Genomic DNA, 22,529 nt, shown 5'->3' on the forward strand with positions numbered 1-22,529 from the left:
TGTAATCAACAACTACATCCTTAGACATAGCATCAATGTTTTATCCCTAGTGGCAACAGCACATCCACAACCTTAGAACTTTCGTCACTCGTCCCGGTATCAATGGAGGCATGAACCCACTATCGAGCATAAATACTCCCTCTTGGAGTTAAGAGCAAAAACTAGGCCAGAGCCTGTACTAATAACGGAGAGCATGCAAGATCATAAACAACACATAGGTAATAGAATTATAATCACCATAACATAGTATTCTCTATCCATCAGATCCCGACAAACACAACATATAGTATTACAGATAGATGATCTTGATCATGTTAGGCAGCTCACAAGATCCAACAATGAAGCACATAAGGAGAAGACGACCATCTAGCTACCGCTATGGACCCATAGTCCAGGGGTGAACTACTCACTCATCACTCCGGAGGCGATCATGGCGATGAAGAGTCCTCCGGGAGATGATTCCCCTCTCCGGCAGGGTGCCGGAGGCGATCTCCCGAATCCCCCGAGATGGGATTGGCGGCGGCGGCGTCTCGCAAGGTTTTCCGTATCGTGGCTCTCGGTACTGGGGGTTTCGCGACGGAGGCTTTAAGTAGGCGAAAGGGTAGGTCAAAGGGCGTCACGGGGGGCCCACACACTAGGGCGGCGCGGCCAGGGCTTGGGCCGCGCCGCCTTGGTGTGTCCCCACCTCGTGGCCCCACTTCGTCTCCTCTTCGGTCTTCTGGAAACTTCGTGCAAAAATAGGACCCTGGGCGTTGATTTCGTCCAATTCCGAGAATATTTCGTTACTAGAATTTCTGAAACCAAAAACAGCAGAAAACAACAACTGGCTCTTCGGCATCTTGTTAATAGGTTAGTGCCGGAAAATGCGTAAATACGACATATAATGTGTATAAAACATGTAGATATCATCAATAATGTAGCATGGAACATAAGAAATTATCGATACGTTGGAGACGTATCAACCGTCGCTGAAGCAATTACTCGTGCACGGGAGACGAAACACAATCTATCGCTGGCAGATGGGCTCGTGCGTCGACCGTGTTGTATCTGCGAAGACGCATTTGCGACACAAATTAGACCACGTTTGCGTCCCTGCGAGCAGATCAGTCAGTTTGTGTCGGCCCGCTGAATTAGAGGTCAGACCTATTTTCTGACCGCGTGGACGCAAACCGACACTTTACATCCATATACGTCGGACTGCATGAGAGATGCCCTGAGCACAAACAAAACAAACTCAAAATCATTTTTGTCGTGTGCTCGGGGATATGAGAGCCAGCACCATCGTCTGCAGCACAGCCTTTAACCGGCGATATCCTTTGCCGCCGGCGGAAAGAGCTGGGAGGCGACAGATAGGGTTCTGCCCGAGCCGTCCCTCCTAGGAGCGCCGCTGGGTTTCCGGAAGGGGTGTGGGTAGATGCAATCATTCCGTTATCTGTTAGTAATGGAAATTGATCCAGATGAGACCGCTTGGATAAAAACAAGTCGTAAGAGCATCCCAGACGTTGGGCTTTCCTGGCCGAAATCCGGCGCTACTTAGCGCCGGATGGAGGTAATTTTAGGCCCGGGGAGCCCATTTTCCCAGCAGCGAGCCAGGGATGGATGAATTCTTTTGATAAATAACGGCGAATTCGGATAAAACAAAGTGAAATTCGTTCAAACAAAAACAAAACTAAAGGTATTTAACATACAGTCGCATATATTTGAATTCGGCCAGAAGGAAACATAAACTAAAAAGTACTACATGTCTCGCTCGAGTTCCCGGCGTTCGGCGCCGCCGGCAGCATCCCCAAGGGGGGGGGGGGAGTTGCCGGCCTCGATGTGCGCTAGCACACGGGCGAGTATGCGGCCCGGCGCACCCCACCAGCGGCGGCGGCCGGCGGCGTTGTTACGCGCTGGAGGAGAGGGAGGACCGTCAATGGCTGCGAGTTCCCGTGCGTGCCGGAGACGGAAGAACTCGTTCCACGCGTCGTAGTTGTCGGCGCGGTACCGCTCCTCCGCGCGCTGCTCGTCGGTGAGGGTGACCAGCACAACATCAATAGCGGTGTCGAGCTCGTGCCTCCCACCGGAAGCGGCGGGATCGGGACCCCCTCCCTCGTGCTCAGGCGCCATCCTCCGGGCACGCAGAAGTCCGGCGGCGCCTGATAACGCGTGAAGCACACGTCCGTTGGGAACCCCAAGTGGAAGGTGTGATGCGTATAGAAGCAAGTTTCTCTCAGTATGAAACCAAGGTTTATCGAACCAGTAGGAGATGAAGGCCACGTGAAGGTTGTTGGTGAAGGAGTATAGTGCGGTGCAACACCAGTGATTCCGGCGCCAACGTGGAACCTGCAGAACACAATCAAAATACTTTGCCCCAACGTAACAGTGAGGTTGTCAATCTCACCGGCTTGCTGAAAACAAAGAATTAAACGTATGGTGTGGAGAATGATGTTTGTTTGCAAAGAACAACAGAGAACAGAGATTGCGATAGATTGTATTTCAGATGTAAAAGAATGGACCGGGGTCCACAGTTCACTAGTGGTGTCTCTCCAATAAGATAAATAGCATGTTGGGTGAACAAATTACAGGTGGTCAATTGACAAATAAAGATTCATATACATATCATGATGATCACTATGATATTTAATCAGGGCATTACGACAAAGAACATAGACCGCCATCCAGCATGCATCTATGCCTAAAAAGTCCACCTTCGGGTTAGCATCCGCACCCCTTCCAGTATTAAGTTGCAAACAACAGACAATTGCATTAAGTATGGTGCGTAATGTAATCAACACAAATATCCTTAGACAAAGCATTGATGTTTTATCCCTAGTGGCAACAAGCACATCCACAACCTTAGAACTTTCTCACATCGTCCTGCATTCAATGGAGGCATGAACCCACTATCGAGCATAAATACTCCCTCTTGGAGTTACAAGTATCAACTTGGCCGAGCCTCTACTAGCAACGGAGAGCATGCAAGAACATAAACAACACATATATGATAGATCAATAATCAACTTGACATAGTATTCCATATTCATCGGATCCCACCAAACACAACATGTAGCATTACAAATAGATGATCTTGATCATGTTAGGCAGCTCACAAGATCTAAACATGATAGCACAAGAGGAGAAGACAACCATCTAGCTACTGCTATGGACCCATAGTCTAAGGATGAACTACTCACGCATCAGTCCGGAGGCGGGCATGGTGATGTAGAGCCCTCCGGTGATGATTCCCCTCTCCGGCAGGGTGCCGGAGGCGATCTCCAGAATCCCCCGAGATGGGATTGGCGGCGGCGGCGTCTCAGTAACTTTTCTCGTATCGTGGCCCTCGGTACTAGGGTTTTCGCCACGGAGAGTTTAAGTAGGCGGAAGGGCAGAGTCGGAGGAGGCTCGAGGGGCCCACCCCATAGGGTGGCGCGGGCCCTTCCTTGGCCGCGCCGCCCTATGGTGGCGGCTCCTCGTGGCCCCACTTCGATCCTCTTCGGTCTTCTGGAAACTCCGTGGAAAAATAAGACCGTGGGCTTTTGTTTCGTCCAATTCCAAGAATATTTCCTGTGTAGGATTTTTGAAACCAAAAATAGCAGAAAACAGGAACTGGCGCTTCGGCATCTTGTTAATAGGTTAGTGCCGGAAAATGCATCAAAACATCATAAAGTGTGAACAAAACATGTAGGTATTGTCATAAAACTAGCATGGAACATAAGAAATTATAGATACGTTGGAGACGTATCAAGCATCCCCAAGCTTAGTTCCTACTCGCCCTCGAGTAGGAAAACGATAAAAACAATAATTTCTGAAGTGACATGCTACCATCATAATCTTGATCAACATTATTGTAAAGCATATGAGATGAATGGAGTGATTCGAAGCAATGGATTGCTAACAAAAAGGTAATGACTAAACAACGGAATCATATAGCAAAACTTTTCATGAATAGTACTTTCAAGACAAGTATCAAAAAGACTTGCATAAGAGCTAACTCATAAAGCAATAGATTCAAAGTAGAAGGTTTCGAAGCAACACAAAGGATGATTAAGTTTCAACAATTGCTTTCAACTTGTAACATGTATATCTCATGGATAATTGTCAACATAAAGTAATATAACAAGTGCAATAAGTAAACATGTAAGAATCAATGCACACAGTTGACACAAGTGCTTGCTTCTAAGATAGAAAGAAGTAGGTAAACTGACTCAACATAAAGTAAAAGAATGGCCCTTCGCAGAGGGAAGCATGGATTACTATTTTTGTGCTAGAGCTTTTATTTTGAATACATAGAAACAATTTTGTCAACGGTACTAATAATTCATATGTGTTATGCATAAAACTTCCTACATGTTGCAAGCCTCATGCATCGAATACCAATAGTGCCCGCACCTTGTCCTAATTAGCTTGGATTTACATGGATTATCATTGCATAACATATGATTCAACCAAGTGTCACAAAGGGGTACCTCTATGCCGCCTGTACAAAGGTCCAAGGAGATAAATCGCATTTGATTTCTCGTTTTTGATAGATCTCAACTAAGGACATCCATACCGTCACAACATAGAAAACAGATAATGGACTCCTCTTTAATGCATAAGCATTCAACAACAGATAATATTCTCATAAGAGATTGAGGATTAATGGCCAAACTGAAAACTTCCACCCTGATACATGGCTTTGGTTAACGGCCCAATGTTCTTCTCTAACAATATGCATACTCAAACCATTTGATCATGATATATCACCCTTACTTCAGACAAGACGAACATGCATAGCAAATCACATGATATTCAACAAAGGTGTAAAGAGTTGATGGCGTCCCCAGAAACATGGTTACCGCTCAACAAACAACTTATAAGAACTAAGATACATAGCTACATATTCATCACCACAATAGTTTTTAAGCTATTTTCCCATGAGCTATATATTGCAAAGACAAAGGAATAAAATTTTAAAGGTAGCACTCAAGTAATTTACTTTGTAATGGCAGAAAAATACCACATATAGGTAGTTATGGTGGACACAAATGGCATGAGTTTTGGCTCAAGGTGTTTGGATGCACGAGAAGCATTTCCTCCCAGTACAAGGCTTTGGCTAGCAAGGTTGTTTGAAGTCACGCTGTGCATAACCGAACTGAAACCGAAAACCGAACCGAAAAAAAACCGAACCGAAACCAATTTTCAGTTTTTGTGGTTTTATGGTTAGGTTTCAGTTAGTAAAACATCAAACCGAAATAACTTAGGTTAATTCGGTTTTTAACCGAAAAACCGTGGTTAAACCGAAAGAAACCGAACACACAACGCAATATAAAATCTGGCCAACCCAGCTTCGCGCGTAGCCTAATATAGCACTTAAACTGTTAAATTTACACGTAAGGTGGTTCTCTGTGGTGGTCATGTCCTTCTGTTTGTTTGCCTGGTAACCATTGGTTGCGAGTTCGATTCCTCAAATGGTCGCATATGTTAGATGATCTAGTTTTATTTATTTTTTTGTTTCCCTCTTTGGCAAAACCTTTCATACGGCCATACAAAATACATCCATATTTTAGTTTGTTTGAATTTCTTTCTTTTTTGTTTTGCTCTCTAGCAAAATCTTTAGTACAATCATACAAAAATTCATAAAATAAAATATGTGGCCATAAAAGTTACTCTTCAATCTAAAATTCGCGTCAACTTTGGTTAATTTGGTTATTACCGAAACCGAACCGAAATTTAATGGTTATTACCGAAACCGAATCGTATTTTTATATGTTACCGTATAAACCGAAGTATTGAAATCGTATTTACCGTATAACCGAATAAACCGAACCGAATTAACCATATTAACCGAATGCGCAGCCGGAGTTTGAAGCAAACACAAGTATGAACAGGTACATCAAAACTTACACAAGAACATATTGCAAGTATTATAAGACTCTACACTGTCTTCCTTGTTGTTCAAACACTTTTACCAGAAAATATCTAGACCTTAGAGAGAGCAATCATGCAAACCAAATTTCAACAAGCTCTACGGTAGTTCTCCACTAATAGATTTAAACTACATGATGCAAGAGCTTAACAAGATCTATGAGATCTCAAAACAATTGCCAAGTATCAAATTATTCAAAACCATATGAAGCATTTTCTGATTCCAACCAAATAGCAATTAACAAAGCACAGCCTTCGACATGAACATTAAAGCATAACTAAAGAACACCAGTGTTCAAATGAAAAAGCGGAGCGTGTATATCTCCAATACAAAGATTGCTGGGATCCAACTTTATTCAAACCAAAACAAAAATAAAATCAAAAAAGACGCTCTAAGTAAAGAACATAAGATATGATGGAATAAAAATATAGTTTCACTAGAAGTGACCTGATAAGTTGTCGATGAAGAAGGGGATGCCTTGGGAATCCCCAAACTTTGATGCTTGAGTCTTCTTGAAATATGCAGGGATGAACCACGGGGGCATCCCCAAGCTCAGACTTTTCACTCTTCTTGATCATATTGTATCATCCTCTTCTCTTGATCCTTGAAAACTTCCTCCACACCAAACTTAAAGCAAACTCATTAGTGGGTTAGTGCATAATCAAAAATTCACATATTCAGAGGTGACATAATTATTCTTAACACCTCTGGACATTGCACAAAGCTACTGAAAGTTAATGGAACAAAGAAATCCATTCAACATAGCAAAAGAGGCAATGCGAAATAAAAAGGCAGAATCTGTCAAAACAGAACAGTCCGTAAAGACGAATTTTTTTGAGGCACTTAACTTGCTTAGATGGAAAAACTCAAAACTAATGAAAGTTGCGTACATATCGGAGGATCACGCATGTAAATTGGCAGATTTTTTTTATTCTTCTACAGAGATAAGGACGCGAATTCGTGACAGACAGCAAATCTGTTTCTGCGCAGTAATCCAAATCTAGTATCAACTTTACTATCGGAGACTTTACTTGGCACAATAACATGATAAGGAGAGGTTGCTACAGTACTAACAACTTCCAATACTCAACAAAACAGTAGTAAAAATAAAACCATAGGTTATCTCCCAAGAAGTGCTTTTCTTTAACGCCTTTCAGCTAGGCGCAGAAAGTGCAAATCAAGTATTATCAAGAGAAGAAGCATCAACTTTATTACCTCGGGTTTTACGCCTACCCTTCTTACTCTTATTCTTACTCTTTGGTTTAGAGAATACATGACCGCCTCCCGGTGTAGAGGTGAATTTTAGGGTGCCTTTTCCCACATCTATGGTTGCTCCCAATAGTTTCAGCAGGGATCTTCCAAGTGTGATTTTTTCTGTTCCTACACATTCAATTACAAGATAATCAGTGGATACCGTTCTTCCAAGAATGGTTGTGAACACACCCTCGGCTATTCCCTTAGGAATTATAACAGAGTTATCAGTAAAAGTTATTCCTTCTCCACCTTCAGTAAGTCCCCAGAGTGTCAAAGATTCATAAATACTCTTAGGCATAAGGCAAAATTCAGACGTAATATCACAACGGGCATAAAAAGTTTCACCACCAATAGTAACTTTAATAGTAGGGTCCCACATTGAAGGTTCAGAGTTTACTAAAACATGATCAAGACGCTCACGAATCTGATTATACCCTTCTTTCAGGCAAGATGTATTTGTCTCAAGAGTGTTTAATCTATTATAAATACTAACAAGAGATGAATCAAAATTATTAGCTGAACTATATGATGCAACCAATTTTTTTATGGCATTAAAAGCTTGATCCCCATCGCAATGAAGGAAATCTCCTCCCACTACAGCATCCAAGGCATATCTATAACGAAGCATAAGCCCAAAGTAAAAGTTACTAAGGAGCAGACTTAGAGTCATTTTAGGTTCAGCTCTACGATAAGAATCAAAAATTCTAGACCAAGCATCTTTAAAACTCTCCTCATCCCATTGTTTAAAAGTAAAGATTAATTCCTCAGGTGAAGAAGTAACAGGTACAGAGCTAGACATGATAACAAAATAAACTAAATGCAAGTAACTAATTTTTTTGTGTTTTTGATATAGAGAAAGTAAACAAGACAAATGAAATAAAGTAAAGCAACTAATTTTTTGTGTTTTTGATATAAAACAAACAAGACAGAAAATAAAGTAAAGTAAAGCAAGACAATAAACAAAGTAAAGAGATTGGATGTGGGAGACTCCCCTTGCAGCGTGTCTTGATCTCCCCGGCAACGGCGCCAGAAATTTAGCTTGATAACGCGTGAAGCACACGTCCGTTGGTAACCCCAAGTGGAAGGTGTGATGCGTATAGAAGCAAGTTTCTGTCAGTATGAAACCAAGGTTTATCGAACCAGTAGGAGATGAAGGCCACGTGAAGGTTGTTAGTGAAGGAGTGTAGTGCGGCGCAACACCAGTGATTCCGGCGCCAACGTGGAACCTGCACAACACAATCAAAATACTTTGCCCCAACGTAACAGTGAGGTTGTCAATCTCACCGGCTTGCTGAAAACAAAGGATTAAACGTATGGTGTGGAGAATGATGTTTGTTTGCAAAGAACAACAGAGAAAAGAGATTGCAGTAGTTGTATTCCAGATGTAAAAAGAATGAACCGGGGTCCACAGTTCACTAGTGGTGTCTCTCCAATAAGATAAATAGCATGCTGGATGAACAAATTACAGGTGGGCAATTGACAAATAAAGATTCATATACATATCATGATGATCACTATGAGATTTAATCGTGGCATTACGATAAAGAACATAGACCGCCATCCAAGCATGCATCTATGCCTAAAAAGTCCACCTTCGGGTTAGCATCCGCACCCCTTCCAAGTATTAAGTTGCAAACAACGAGACAATTGCATTAAGTATGGTGCGTAATGTAATCAACACAAATATCCTTAGACAAAGCGTTGATGTTTTATCCCTAGTGGCAACAGCACATCCACAACCTTAGAACTTTCTCATCATCTGTCCCAGATTCAATGGAGGCATGAACCCACTATCGAGCATAAATACTCCCTCTTAGAGTTACAAGTATCAACTTGGCCAGAGCCTCTACTAGCAACGGAGAGCATGCAAGAACATAAACAACACATATATGATAGATCAATAATCAACTTGACACGAGTATTCCATATTCATCGGATCCCACCAAACACAACATGTAGCATTACAAATAGATGATCTTGATCATGTTAGGCAGCTCACAAGATCTAAACATGATAGCACAAGAGGAGAAGACAACCATCTAGCTACTGCTATGGACCCATAGTGCAAGGATGAACTACTCACGCATTAGTCCGGAGGCGGGCATGGTAATGTAGAGCCCTCCGGTGATGATTCCCCTCTCCGGCAGGGTGCCGGAGGCGATCTCCAGAATCCCCCGAGATGGGATTGGTGGCGGCGGCGTCTCAGTAACTTTTCTCGTATCGTGGCTCTCGGTACTAGGGTTTTCGCCACGGAGAGTTTAAGTAGGCGGAAGGGCAGAGTCGGAGGAGGCTCGAGGGGCCCACCCCATAGGGTGGCGCGAGCCCTTCCTTGGCCGCGCCGCTCTATGGTGGCGGCTCCTCGTGGCCCCACTTCGTATCCTCTTCGGTCTTCTGGAAACTCCGTGGAAAAATAAGACCGTGGGCTTTTGTTTCGTCCAATTCCGAGAATATTTTCTGTGTAGGATTTCTGAAACCAAAAACAGTAGAAAACAGGAACTGGCGCTTCGGCATCTTGTTAATAGTTTAGTGCCGGAAAATGCATCAAAACATCATAAAGTGTGAACAAAACATGTAGGTATTGTCATAAAACTAGCATGAAACATAAGAAATTATAGATACGTTGGAGCCGTATCAGCGTCGGGTAGCTCGCCATGTGCAGGAGTCACGCCTCCCACTGATGTAGGGAACGGTGGCCGAATCCGTTGTTCGCCGCCCCGTGGCCCGCCATTGCTCGCTGGTGGAGGTGGATTGGGGAGAGAAGACAGGGCTGGGGAGAGGAGGGAGACGGCGGTGGTGAATGCGGCGAGACGCGGTAGGTTCCGCGATAAATAGAGGGAGCCGCGCGTGAATCCGAAGCGAAGCAACGCGTCCGGCGAAGTCTGACCGGCGGCAGGCTTTTGTAGCGCGTGGAAGACGATTGGCCTCTGTCACCGACAAGTCGGGGCCACCACCCGCGCGGGAAGTTTTCTCGATGTTTCGCGCGCTTTTGATTTGTCCGGAGTTCCCGAGCGCTCCCCGAGCCGCCGGGATGACCTGGGCTCACCGGACGGATGAAAGCCCAAATCCGGGCGAAAACGAGGTTCCGGGGATGCGGCTGGGCCGTTTTCGTTCATCCGGATGGAAAAAAATACGTCATGAGAGGTTCGTCGGGGAGACGGCTGGAGATGCTCTAACATTCTCCCACTGATTCAAACCAAAGAATTACAGATTCATCTTGCTTTCTATACAGGCGCAAATAGCAAGATCAGCGATGTCGATCTTTGCCGAACTTGTAATACAGTAAGATTTATAATGCGCACCACTACACGGTGAGCTGAAATATAGCTGTCGACGTGATGTGATTCATGTAATCCTACACACTTCCATGAGCAACATACAGTTGTCCAAGCCATCCAATCCGGATACGGAACTACGTGTGTTGAGCCGTAATATTTAGGTTAGATGCCAAGCAATCCAATTCATATACGGAACGACATGCTAATCTACAGCAGAGTAGATGCTAAGAAAAAAGTTTCACGTGCAACCAGTATAATCTACCATGCAGCTGCATGTGGAAGCTATTTTCCGCAAATAGCCCAAACCCGATCTGAAACTTCAAAGCTGAAATTTTCTAACGATGCACTTGAGCTTAGGTTCAGAAAATCCACATCAAGAAAAAAAAAACATAAAAACATTGAGCAATCCTGCTCTTCAGCATACTCGACCATTTTTTATCAACGTGATACATAACATGAGGAAAATGCATTAATGGACATGATATCTCAAGTTCAACTGTGCAAGTTCAAGGAAGAGGGACAACCTTTTTAATTCTGGCATGGCCTTACTGAATCTTCCAAATCCCAGACACATAGCAATTTTGTTACTACAAACCAAAATGCAGTGGCTCTTGTCATGGGGAAACAATACACTTGTTTGGGCTACGGACCTGTGAATCTGTGATCGCAAGTTCTTTCCATTTAGAACTTCACTTTACAAGGTAAAGAAAACATCTGCAGCAACAACAACACTTCGACATTCTTAACTAGTTCAGTTAATAAGGTTATTTATCAGCGATCCATCATGCACAGGTCACATACAACCATCTATTGGACCAAAGAAAATAGCAGCTCTGAAATTCCTCATCATCCGAGGATCTTTAGAAATTGATCCAAATTGGATTGGACTCAAGAGATTTTATCAATCAAAGCTGGGTTCAGATTCAGAGATCGCATCAATCAAAGCTGGGAGAGCAAACTGACAAACGCGTACAACAGCAAGAGAAACCAAGCACAACCAACATCTACCAGGTGGTGACATGGTTTATCACAGGACCCATGGCCATCTTCCCTGTTGACTAGAGTTACATCATGCTCCTCAACATACCCAACCACCATAAGACCCCAAATATATGAAGAAACAAATTACCCAGAAAATATATAAGAGGGATGGGTAGATCATGTCAATCCAAGATATTTACATGAGACACAGAAAATCGGACAACTCACAAGGCATGTTGGATCAAGGTTAATTAGATATCAGGTGTTTGAACAGATCCAAACCAGTAACAAGAAGCATAGAGAAAATGTGCTTCCATGATTGTGACAGGGGGAATCTACAAAACCAGACTGGAAATTATGGTTAGCAAAAAAAACAAGCGCAATGGTCACCATGTAACCAAACATATGAACATCATCTTACAACTATTATGTACTCTTCCTGAACTGCAGCAAATGAATGCTAAGTTTGGTCTCCATGCAGTCCCATATCATGTAGTTCCCTACTCTTATAGCTCATGATTCAGTCAAATGCTATACTCCTCAGTTAAATTGCTTGCTAAGGTTGCTCCAAAAGAAAAAAACTGCTGAAGATCAGTACTCGCAATGCAGCTCTAAATTAATTCACAAGATTAATTAAGACATATTAGCGAGCCAGCATTCGGAAACCATCATCTCCAGGAAACAAAAACAACTAGCTTTAGACATGCTCACATTATCTGCTCAGCAATGCTATATGAGCTTAGTTTGGATGAATGATGCGAGTGCAAACTGGAGGTTTTAAAATGGCGAGACAAAGCTATTGTCTGCGGTGCATTTTTTTAGCCAAACTAAACAAAGGAGCACATGTTTGCTGCTTGAAAAAAAAAACTGGAGGTTCATTATATGATAAAACATTAACCCGCTTACACACGACAACATCGGGAAACTACCAAGCTTACTGACCAAAGCCAACAACGGTACCAAAAAACAAGCACCACAGCACCGAACCAACTACTAAATAGCGACACAAGCATTCATCAAAAGAACCATGTCGCATCCAAGTTGGTCATCCTTCTTGCTGATGCGATTGGCTTCCTTTCCTCAACCAGATCCACCACACACTGTCATCGCGCCGCGTCACAGGGTCTCGCCCATTTCTGCAAAAAGCAGAACCGGCAATATGATTCAAAAAAGAAGATAACAACACTGTAAGCTGCCAATTAAGTAGGCACAAGCACAATTAGGTGTAACATTTATATGTTACATAGCACAGCAAGTTTGCTCTAGCACATAAATATATCACAACAAATCCGACTAGACATTATTCTGTTGTTTCGCTAACTAACTGATATACATAAGTACTTCAGAGTTGTTTCCAAAAAAAAAAAGATGCAATATATGTACCTCGTGGGCTGCAGAAACTCATGAATGGAATCAAAGAAACCAAGTACTCTCCATCTGATATCTTCTTCTGCCGTAGCGACTTCAGATCAATCTTGTAGATGCCCAGGTCCGTGCTGACGAACACGGCATCGCCGCCCTCCACAGAACCAAGCAGCCTCATATCATCCTTTTGGGGATCTTGAACGGGCAGAAGGTTTTTGAGATCGATGACACTACGCCGAGCCCATGCTCCGACTCCGTCTGAACCCATCATTTCTCTTGACCATACGAAGAGGGTTGACCTCTTCAGGTGTGCGAACCCCAAGCGGCCATCCTCCATCGCCATGAGCATGGAGGCAGCGTCCATGTCAACCCCGGCCTGGGGCGCATCGAGCAATGATAGGCAGTTACGGGTCAAGTCGTATTTCAGAATTTCCGCGAAATGAACGTTACCAAAGCCATCATGGGCGAGCATGAAGTGGAGCGCGTCATTGACCAGGACAGGTGGCATTTGCAGGATGTGCCCATCGCCGCCAACAGAAACACCAGGACATGGGCCGCTCCACTCGGCAGGATGAGCATCCGAGCACATCTCCAGCGAGGACACGCGCGCCTGCGCGACGAAATCATCGGCACCATCGGGCCTGTGCAGGCAGAAATGCACCACCCGGAAGGGGCCCTGGTGGCACGCGAGGTGGTCGCAGCCGCTGACGGCGCAGAGCACCGCGGCGGCGTAGAGGCCGTAGCCGTACACCACCTCGGGCTCCCGCAGCTCCCTCCGGCGGCCCGTCACGGGGTCCCAGACGGCGAGCTTCCTGTCGACTTGTAGTTGCAGCGCCGCGCTATCTTTCTCGCCGAGGAGGACGCGGCCATGGCGGCAGTCCCACGCGGTGTAGTCCGTGTGCCCCCAGCCGCCGTCGGGGACGCGCGCGTGGAACCCCGTGGTGGAGACGAAAGGTGGGACGGCGGCGGGGTCTCCTTCCTCCGTCTCGTCCCAGGGCGTGGAGCTGAGGAAGCCGAGCATGGGCGGAGGGCCGTGGTGGTCGCGGTACAGGCCGCGGAAGCGAGGCCCGTTGAGGAGGGCGAGCCAGCGCTTGCTGGCGAGGGAGGCCCGCACGAGGCACGCCGGCTCGTCCGGCGGGAGGCGGAGGAAGACCTGCTCCAGGATTTCTTCCAGCAGCGCCGGTGCCTCCTCGACGTGTTCTTCCGGCAGCGGCATGGTGGCTGGAGGCGGCGAGGGTGTCGCGGTGGGGAGAAGTTGAGTTGAGAGGCGGCGTGCGAGGAGGACGAGGTAAAGAGTGGCGTTTGCGCTGTGGAGTGTCCGACGGCGACGAGGACAGGTGTTGGGCCTCCCTCCGAGGCTCCGACAGGTGTTTGCATGTTTCAGACACGTACACAGGGTTACACGATTCTGCTGCCACCGCTTTGCTGGTTGTGGAAGCGCTTCGATCAGCTCTAAACTGAACTTGGTCTTGGCACTGAAGACTTTCTACTTCACCATCTGAACTCGACGATTTACAACAACCAAAAGCGAGTTGGATGGATGAATGGATTCAGATTTGGACTGGCTACGGAAATTCGTGCTCGGAGCAAGATATGGACATCTTCTATGCGGCCACCACCATCACCGTAGGCAATGGGATGAAAACCCCTTTTTTGGTATGTCCCTTGGCTTGAGGGGATAAAGCCAATTGAGGTTGCACCCCTAATCTTCGCCTCCTCAAAGCGTAAAAATTAGAAGGTGGCACAAGCTCTTCATGATAATGCTTGGGTGAATAAGGTCGAATTCGGGGACGATTTTTCTTTCGAGCACATTTCCCAATTCATCGACCTATGGAGCCTCATTCAAAACTTTCACCTCAATGATAACGAAGAAGACGACATCTCTTGGAAACTCACCGAGAGTGGGCACTACACTACCAAGTCCGTCTATAATTTGCAATTTTTGGGCACCACATACTCAAGTTTATGGAAGATGTGGACACCCCCAAGATTAAGTTGTTCATTTGGCTTGTCTACCAAAATAGAATTTGGACCGCCGACCGGTTGACAAAGCGTGGTTGGCCAAATTGTGGGACTTGCCCTCTTTGCAACCAATGCATGGAGTCCGTTGATCACCTTCTTGTCTATTGCCGCTTCTCTCGACGTCTATGGGACAAGGCCAAGGAAAGATTCGATATGGGACTTGCCCTCTTTGCAACCAATGCTTGGAGTCCGTTGATCACCTTCTTGTTCATTGCCGCTTCTCTCGACGTCTATGAGACAAGGCCAAGGAAAGATTCAATATGGGTATACATACCAACAATTGGGCGGACCTCTCCTTCACGGAATGGTGGAACATGATATCCTTGAGGCAAAACCGCATAGGGGTAGCATCGCTTGCCATGCTCATTATATGGGAGATATGGAATGTGAGAAATGATAGTCTTCAAGAAAAGCGCGCTCCAGCGCAAGTCATTTTTGCCCTCTTTCAAAAAAAAAAAGAATGAAACTCCACCACCCGCTTCTTTTTCTCACTTGAGTGAACTATCCGTGAGCTTGGTAGAGCAGCGATTCTAGAATTTGCTTCTGTGCTCAAACACTTTTATGGTTAATCTCCTCAGGGAAGCATGTTCTTCTACAGATTGCGCCAAGCTAAGCAAGCAGTAGTTCGGCTCTACAACCAACATGCTCAACCAAGATAGTCACAGAAAAACAAGATCATCCGGCACCAGCTTTCAAGCAAAAAAAATTCAAACAAAACACAGCATACAAAACAAGGGACCAGAAAATCAGGAGTTCGTTGTTCTTATTACTTTCTCAAGTACCGCAACACTCAAAAAAAACTACTACCTTAATGTTGTCCAGATGTACCGAAAATTTGATGCTTAGCTAACAATAACAAATAGCTGAAAATACTAAACCAAAGACTCCGAAAGGGAAATAGAAAAGGGTCATATAAGAACCCAAATGTCGCAAGGTATATAAGTGACCTAACGCTGACAGTCACACGACCTAAATTTAGTTTCCCAGGTACGATCCACGCACTCGATTTGCAGACACTATAGAGTTTTGCGTGATGGGTCCCATGTTACAGCAATAGGCGTACGAAATATAATGCGCTAATTGCCGTTCACAGCGCCACTTTCAGCTGCAGGTTTGGAAGCGTTCAGCTCTTCCCCAGCAACAGGGGCGGTACTCTCCTTGCTCAATGTCTGGTTTTGTGCTGCAGTATTCCCATTAACTGCATTCTTCTCCTTCTCATCACCACCCTGGACAATGTGAATAACAAGCAGGCATCAGGATCTATATCAACACAACCATAGCTGGTGCTCATGAAATACTTAAATTGTCAACCACATGGCGCTCTAACATACGGATAAAACACTTGCCTGGCCTTGAAGCAGCTGCTGCTTTGCTCTCTTTTCCTGCATCAAATTTTGTCGGTTCTCGTAAAATGGAAAATCATCCAAAATTGAGGTCTTGCTGACATGTTCCTTGAAAATCTTGAGCATTTGAAGACCTTGCTCAAGCTTAACCTGTAGGATCAGGGAGAAAACAAGGCAGACCATAAGTAATTAGTTCAGAAGTGACTGAAAACCTCAATCATAGTTTTGAACTACATGTTCTTTTCGTGAACTCGTCAAAACATCAATCAACAACTGGAAGCATTTACATAAATGGATTGGCCAACCCTCTGAACCTAAACGTTCTTTTGGTCAATCCGTCAATGGATAAAATGCATTACCTACAGTCAATCGTGGCAGTTCTGATACACCAAAAAATTGCATATGTGCACCCAAATACGGTCAAGGCCTTAACAAACATTCTCAAGTCGTTAATGTCACATCCTGACTTTTAGCATACCCAAGACCATAACAAGTAGATCAATTTTTGAAGTCCTGCTGTTCAAATTAACTAAGGTTCACACGTAACCATATCTAAAATTTGAATGTCCATACGAAAACAAGCTGTAACATCTAACATAGTACATAATATCAACATCATGAAATTATAAATTATATCTCTTAATTAATAAGCAGTCATTGAAAACAGTTTTCAGCAAGTATACCTCTTGTGTGTCACGGCTGTTTGTCACAGGCTTATTGTCATTGTTTTCCAATGTAATATGCTTCAAAATGTTGTTAGGGATATCCTTGACGATGTGCCACTTGATTGAAAAGCAGCCATTCCACTTGTCTTGTTGCCAGTAATCCACTGTCTTGTCAAAGTCAACAGGACCAACCATTTCGGCAATACCAACAAATTGGCCACTTGTATTTACCTAAAAGAACAAGCTTAAGGTCAATATAGATGCTAAATGAAGAATGCATGATAAGATGCAGTATCAACATGCTTACAGAATTTCTCAAAAAAAAAAAATGCTTACAGAGAAAAATAAGAACACAGGGCATTCAGTGGGTTTCTCTTGAGCTTCTCGGTATCCCGCATCGAGCTTCTTATTTCCATTAGGAGTGCTTGCCCACACATTATATTTGATACTCTTGTGCACATCATCCTCGCTGTAAGATTTGATAACGAAGAACTTTGCATCCTTGTATGTTGTAGGAAAATTTTCCTGGTTGAATTGGCTCTTATCTGGAAGGACACTATTCTCCTGTTTCCCGGCTGAAGGGAGGGCCTGGCCCTTCACAGCAATAGTGACAGTCGGTCCAAATGGTTTTTGGTGCCTGAATCCACCAGATCTTGGTCCTCTGTTAAGCTCAGTGAAGCCATCTTGATTCTCACTGCCAAACCCAAAAGGTGCCCGGCCTCTAGGCTTGTATTTGACGGTATCCACGACTCCCCACTGTCCATTGTTTCTCGAGTTATAGACATTAGATCCAAAACCAAGCCCAGCTTTCAGAGTGTTCCCGTACTGACTATATAATCTGCTATCAGGGTACATCCTACTAGCAGGATAACTATGAGAGCTCAAGCCCATCCCAGACGAAGGCACCTGTGTATGCATACCCTGGAAACAAACAGAAACGAAGAGCTAAGTTTTATGCGAGGACACCGCAGAATATCATGAAACTCACATGGAAGTTATCATGTTGTTAGATGTATCATCATAATGCAAGGTGATGAGTACACAAATGATATGTGAAACGCTATGAACAGTAATATAATATGACGTATAATTATGAAGGACTGAAATTACTAAGAAAAGCTCTGCATCACAGTAATAAGGAAATTGAATAGCTTGCAGAAACATACCATGAGGTTTGTTGTTGGACGGTGACTCTGATTTTTCGCTGAAGATGAATTAGAACCATAAGACGTGGAGCTAGCAGTTGATCTCTGATGCCCACTAGAGTAGACTGGCACCTCGTACCACTGACCTGGAGAACGGACACCACTGTGGCCAAAATTGCTAGCGGAAGGTCCACCATGTGAAGGACCTCTTCCATACGAACCACTGTTGGTCACCGATACATTCTGGTAAGTTTGCTTACGCGGTAGCGAACTGTTGGCATTTGCAATCCCACTAGCAGTCCCATTATTTGGTTTTGCTGAAGCTACCGGAGCACGCGCCTGGTGAGCGGCAACAGAAGGCAACTCAGACTGAGAATTGGCACCATTAGCACTATGGACCGCATTGGTGGGAGCCTGCTGTTGATAGTATTGACCAGGGTACTGGTAATGCTGTGTTGCATATGACTGCCCGTCATGCCCGGTAGATGGGACAGGAGAACCTGATGGATATGGGCCGTATGGAGCATAACCATATCCGTGGTACATGTCACCATACACATTCTGCTACATAGACGCAACAACGGAATTAGTCAGCTTTATAACTTCATATAGCAGAGTCAGGAAACAATGCATTAACATTCCAAATTCACAAATTGCATGGGCATAGTTGCTATCTAAATGTTCTGTCCTAGTCTCTTAAAACACAGGTGAAAAGGGGTCCAGAAACAATTAGTCAATTTTATAACTTCATATAGCAGAGTCAATAAATAATTCAGTAACATTCCAACTTCAAATCTGCATGGGCACGTTTGCTATCTAAATGTTGGTCCTAGTCTCTTAAAAAAAGGTGAGAAAGAGTCCAGAAACAGTTCACCATGTACATGGGCACATTTGTTATCTAAATGCTTTGCTCCTAGCCTCCGAAACACAGGTAAAACTGCATGCTCTAACTATACATTAATTATACTCAGTCATACTACATAGTACAAAATGGCTGCACACTGTCGATAGCACAAGTTTCAACTTGCTAACTCACCTGGGGCATCTCCATTCCTTCATGACCAGCATACCTGGAGTCCCACTCATTGGTCGAGCCATCATAACCTGGTCAGGAGCACACACAAAATTGACCTCCTCAGTTAATGACTCTCAAGACATCCGAAAATAGCCAATCCACAATTAATGAACCTAGCCACCGTCCAGAAATAGCCGAGACAGACAGACAGACATACCGCTAGGGTAGTAGTAGGCCGGGGAGGGGTATCCATTGGGCTGGTAGAAGAAGTTGGGATCCATGGCCTCCTGCAGCAGCGGCGTTATCGACCTGTCCACGTGCGGCTCCACGGCCTGCGAATTGCCGGCGGTGCCTGACCCGTATGGCTACAATTTACCAAAAGCAGCGATTTTTTTTAGCAACCTTCTTCCAAGAACCACACACGCAAGTAGAAAAGGGGCAACAGAAAGGAGCCGCCGCGTTGGAAAGCTACCTTCTTGGCGGCGTCGGCGCCGTCCTTCTTGCCCTCCAGGGTCAGCTTCTGCATGTCGGCGTGGAGCTCCGCGCCCTGCGCATTCGCGGCGGTGGCAGATCCGTACACCATCCCGGACGGCTGCAATTACCAAGAAAAAAGGAACGGTTTCAGCAACCGCTTCTCCGAGAAGCTCGAAACGGGAGCCGCCGGCCTGGAAAACCTAGATGGTGGCACGCCGCGCACCCAGAATTCGTGGGGGTAGGTTTAAGCAACCGGTGGATGGCAAGAAGCTCGTACCTCGGAAACCGATGCCCAAGATTGCGGACGGCCGGGGTAGAGGCAGCGGGGTCGACGGGAGCGGCGGCGGTGGGTGTGGGAGGGGTGGTGGAGATGAAGAAGGTGGGTGCGGAGGCGATGGATAAACCCTAGAGGAGGGTGAGGGAGGAGGAAGACGGAGGAGGGGGAGGTGAGGAGGAGAGGGAAACGAAGATAGCCGCCACAGACTCACGCGAGGCGGCCAAGGGAGGAGCCAAGCAGAGGCGAGAGGGGGGTTTTGGATGGTTCACAGGCCCTGGTTCCGGCCCATCCCGCCGCTCGTTTATCTTCCGGACTTCCTCTGCTCCGCGCACCCAGGGAAGCGGTGTCATGCAACCACCTTCCTGCCCTAAAAACAACTACTAGTACGAGCAATTTCCAATCAGGCAATTTTTTTTGGTATATTGTACTATTTTCGTTTCAAAGTTTAATAAGGCATGTATTTTAAAAAAAAAGTTAAACCAAGTAAAAATTGATTAATTTTTTAGAAAAATCCATCAACAAATATAATATTTTTATAGATAACATCTGAAAAATATATTTTTCATTATCTACCTAATGGTATTGATTTTGTATTTTCCATGTTAACCTTTTTTTGGTAAAAACTCAGTCAAACTTAACATAGTTTCATTTTCTATAAATAATATAAATGTTAAGCCTTGGAATGAAGGTAGTAGAATATTTAAAAAATCAGAAAAATATCTAGTTGTACATCGAGACATTTAATGTTCGTTCACAAAATTTCGTGAAGAGTGATATTTTTGTGACTTGTCTAAAAAAGACAATTTTAGGTGCTCCTACATAGCTTCTCACCAGACATTTTTTGTTTTTTGTTTTTTGCTTTCACAGCACACAAAAAATTCCTTTTCTCATAAAATTTTGTGTCTGAACATAGTATATCTGGATGTATAGCCTATTTTTTTTAAAAAAAAGCTTTAAATGCATTTAAAATGCATTTTCACAATAGGTGCATTTTCACCTATGAGCCAAAAACACCACGTCCATCTCCAATATACAATATAAAGACTTGGTGGAAAAAATGTTTTTATGGTATTCGAGGCCAACCCTATATCTATTTGGTGTTGCAAAACAAAAGTGGGTTGCCTCAAATTTTCCCCCCTCATGCTACATATTTGGGGCACGACCAGTGGATGTCGCAAAAAAAAGGCAGCCACGCGTAGCGCAACCGCCTCGCTGAACATTACCTACCGCCTTCTCACCTTCCTTCCATAGCCGTGTTACCCTCCAAAACCCACCGACGGGCAATGGCTAAGCAACACGAAGAGCCGGGAGGCTCCCAAGGCCGCTTAGTGGACCCTGGCACCTCGCGTCGTCCCGCAAATCTTCCAGCCACGTCCTGGTGGTTGCTAGGGCGTGCCACCTGACCTAGACCCGATCAGGAAGGTGTTAGAGTGCTTCGATTGTTCATGCATGGTAGACACGTAAACATTAAATACGAGCCCTATCGGCTCTCAGGTTTCCCTGTGGATCGGCTCAAGGAGCCCATCGCCCCATGGTTCACGTTGGATTTACAATGACATGGGGATCCTGCTTGATCAAAACAAAGCTAAAGCGATCCACGACAGTTTAGGGTTTTCACCGCATAACCGGAACGTCCTACGTGTGATCGGGCCTAGCAGCCTACGGAAGATGATGCAAACTACCCCTACGAGATGCCTAAAAACCAACATAACGTTGATTCCCGGAACATCCCTTGCGGGGACGGTGAACAACACCTAACGCACTACCGGATCGTCAGGCCCGAGCATAAGGCCTAACTATGCGGATATTAAACTAATTCTTGCGGGGCAAGGAGCAACTATAACGGATCGGATCTACTAAGTAACGAACAAGCAAGATGCTGCCCTTACACCTGGATAGGTGTAAGGGCAGCTAGGTGTCGAGGGACGGCATCGCCACGCGGATATGCACGAGAAAGCATCAATGCAAGCCCCTAAACACCTAAGGATAAATAGTACTGCTCGCCATCAACAACGCTTCAGCACGAGCAGTACAAGGTAGACGAATAAACGTACACTGCCTAGATCGCTAGATGCGATCTAGGCAGCATGGTGCTTACCCGGGAGAAACCCTCGAAGAAAGGGGTGGCGATGCGCCTGATTTGTGTTGGTTGAACGATGATTGTCCTCCTTTTCCGATAACCCTAGATACATATTTATAGTCCAAGGGACTTTCTAATTGAGGCGTGCACCTAACCGTGCACGGGCCAGACTCTATCTTTTTAATCTAAATACGATACGATCTACTATTTTACAGATACATGGGCCACTTAGCCCAAACTCTTAGCGCCAGGCCGCTCCGAAGATGCTCCATGTGCACGTCCTTCAAGCCCATCTTCACTTACGGCCCATCTCCTGATTTGGCCAAAATCGGGTGGTAACACATGCCCCCCTGGTTTTGATAATGATAATTGCAAAACCATTTGTCTCCTTCGAAGGGTCATGTCGTGGCAGAACCGTCGCAGTTTTCTTCATGATGACGTCTTGCCTTCTCAACTTCCCTGCACGATTTGACGGTTCTGGCACCACGTCCTTGGGAACTGCTTAGGCATTAAACCACTATATCCCCCTTTTTATTTGGCCACTTCCTGTAGTTCCCTTCTTCATCCTCCTCGCACTAGCACTTCCAAAAGCCCTCCTCGGCCAACATGTCTTCTTCCTCTTCTTCTCCCTCATCGGGTCTTTCCACCCAATCCTCCACCTCCCGCGAGCCGACGCCGGAATGGGACCCACGGGAGGCCCACGCGGCCAACATCCGCCGCGCCATCGAGGCCGGGGACGAACC

General features: G+C 45.1%; 1 protein-coding gene across 2 annotated transcripts; it reads right to left on the reverse strand.

Moving 5' to 3' along the window:
* Window positions 1-15,679: 15,679 nt before the first annotated feature.
* Window positions 15,680-19,944, reverse strand: LOC124704308 (YTH domain-containing protein ECT4-like). 2 transcript variants are annotated; one of them, XM_047236558.1, is made up of 9 exons: window positions 19,707-19,944; window positions 19,428-19,547; window positions 19,173-19,320; window positions 18,977-19,044; window positions 17,962-18,501; window positions 17,132-17,716; window positions 16,814-17,026; window positions 16,134-16,280; window positions 15,680-16,013 (listed from the first exon to the last, which is right to left on the reverse strand). In XM_047236558.1, the coding sequence occupies exons 2-9, from the start codon at window positions 19,536-19,538 to the stop codon at window positions 15,864-15,866; spliced, it is 1,962 nt and encodes a 653-aa protein (XP_047092514.1). In that variant the 5' UTR covers window positions 19,539-19,547; window positions 19,707-19,944; the 3' UTR covers window positions 15,680-15,863. The 2 variants fall into 2 exon arrangements, with proteins under 2 accessions (XP_047092514.1, XP_047092513.1); XM_047236557.1 differs by having other exon boundaries at window positions 17,962-18,504.
* Window positions 19,945-22,529: the final 2,585 nt, after the last annotated feature.

This window comes from Lolium rigidum, chromosome 3, assembly GCF_022539505.1.
Source record: "Lolium rigidum isolate FL_2022 chromosome 3, APGP_CSIRO_Lrig_0.1, whole genome shotgun sequence".
NCBI classification, from domain to species: domain Eukaryota; kingdom Viridiplantae; phylum Streptophyta; class Magnoliopsida; order Poales; family Poaceae; genus Lolium; species Lolium rigidum.

Coding starts and splice junctions, on each gene's coding strand:
- LOC124704308 (XM_047236557.1), bottom strand. CDS start 19,538: ATGGTGTACGGATCTGCCACCGCCGCGAATGCGCAGGGCGCGGAGCTC. Junction 18,505..18,976: donor AAGGAATGGAGATGCCCCAG/GTGAGTTAGCAA, acceptor GCGTCTATGTAG/CAGAATGTGTATGGTGACAT. Junction 17,027..17,131: donor CTGTGTTCTTATTTTTCTCT/GTAAGCATTTTT, acceptor TTGTTCTTTTAG/GTAAATACAAGTGGCCAATT.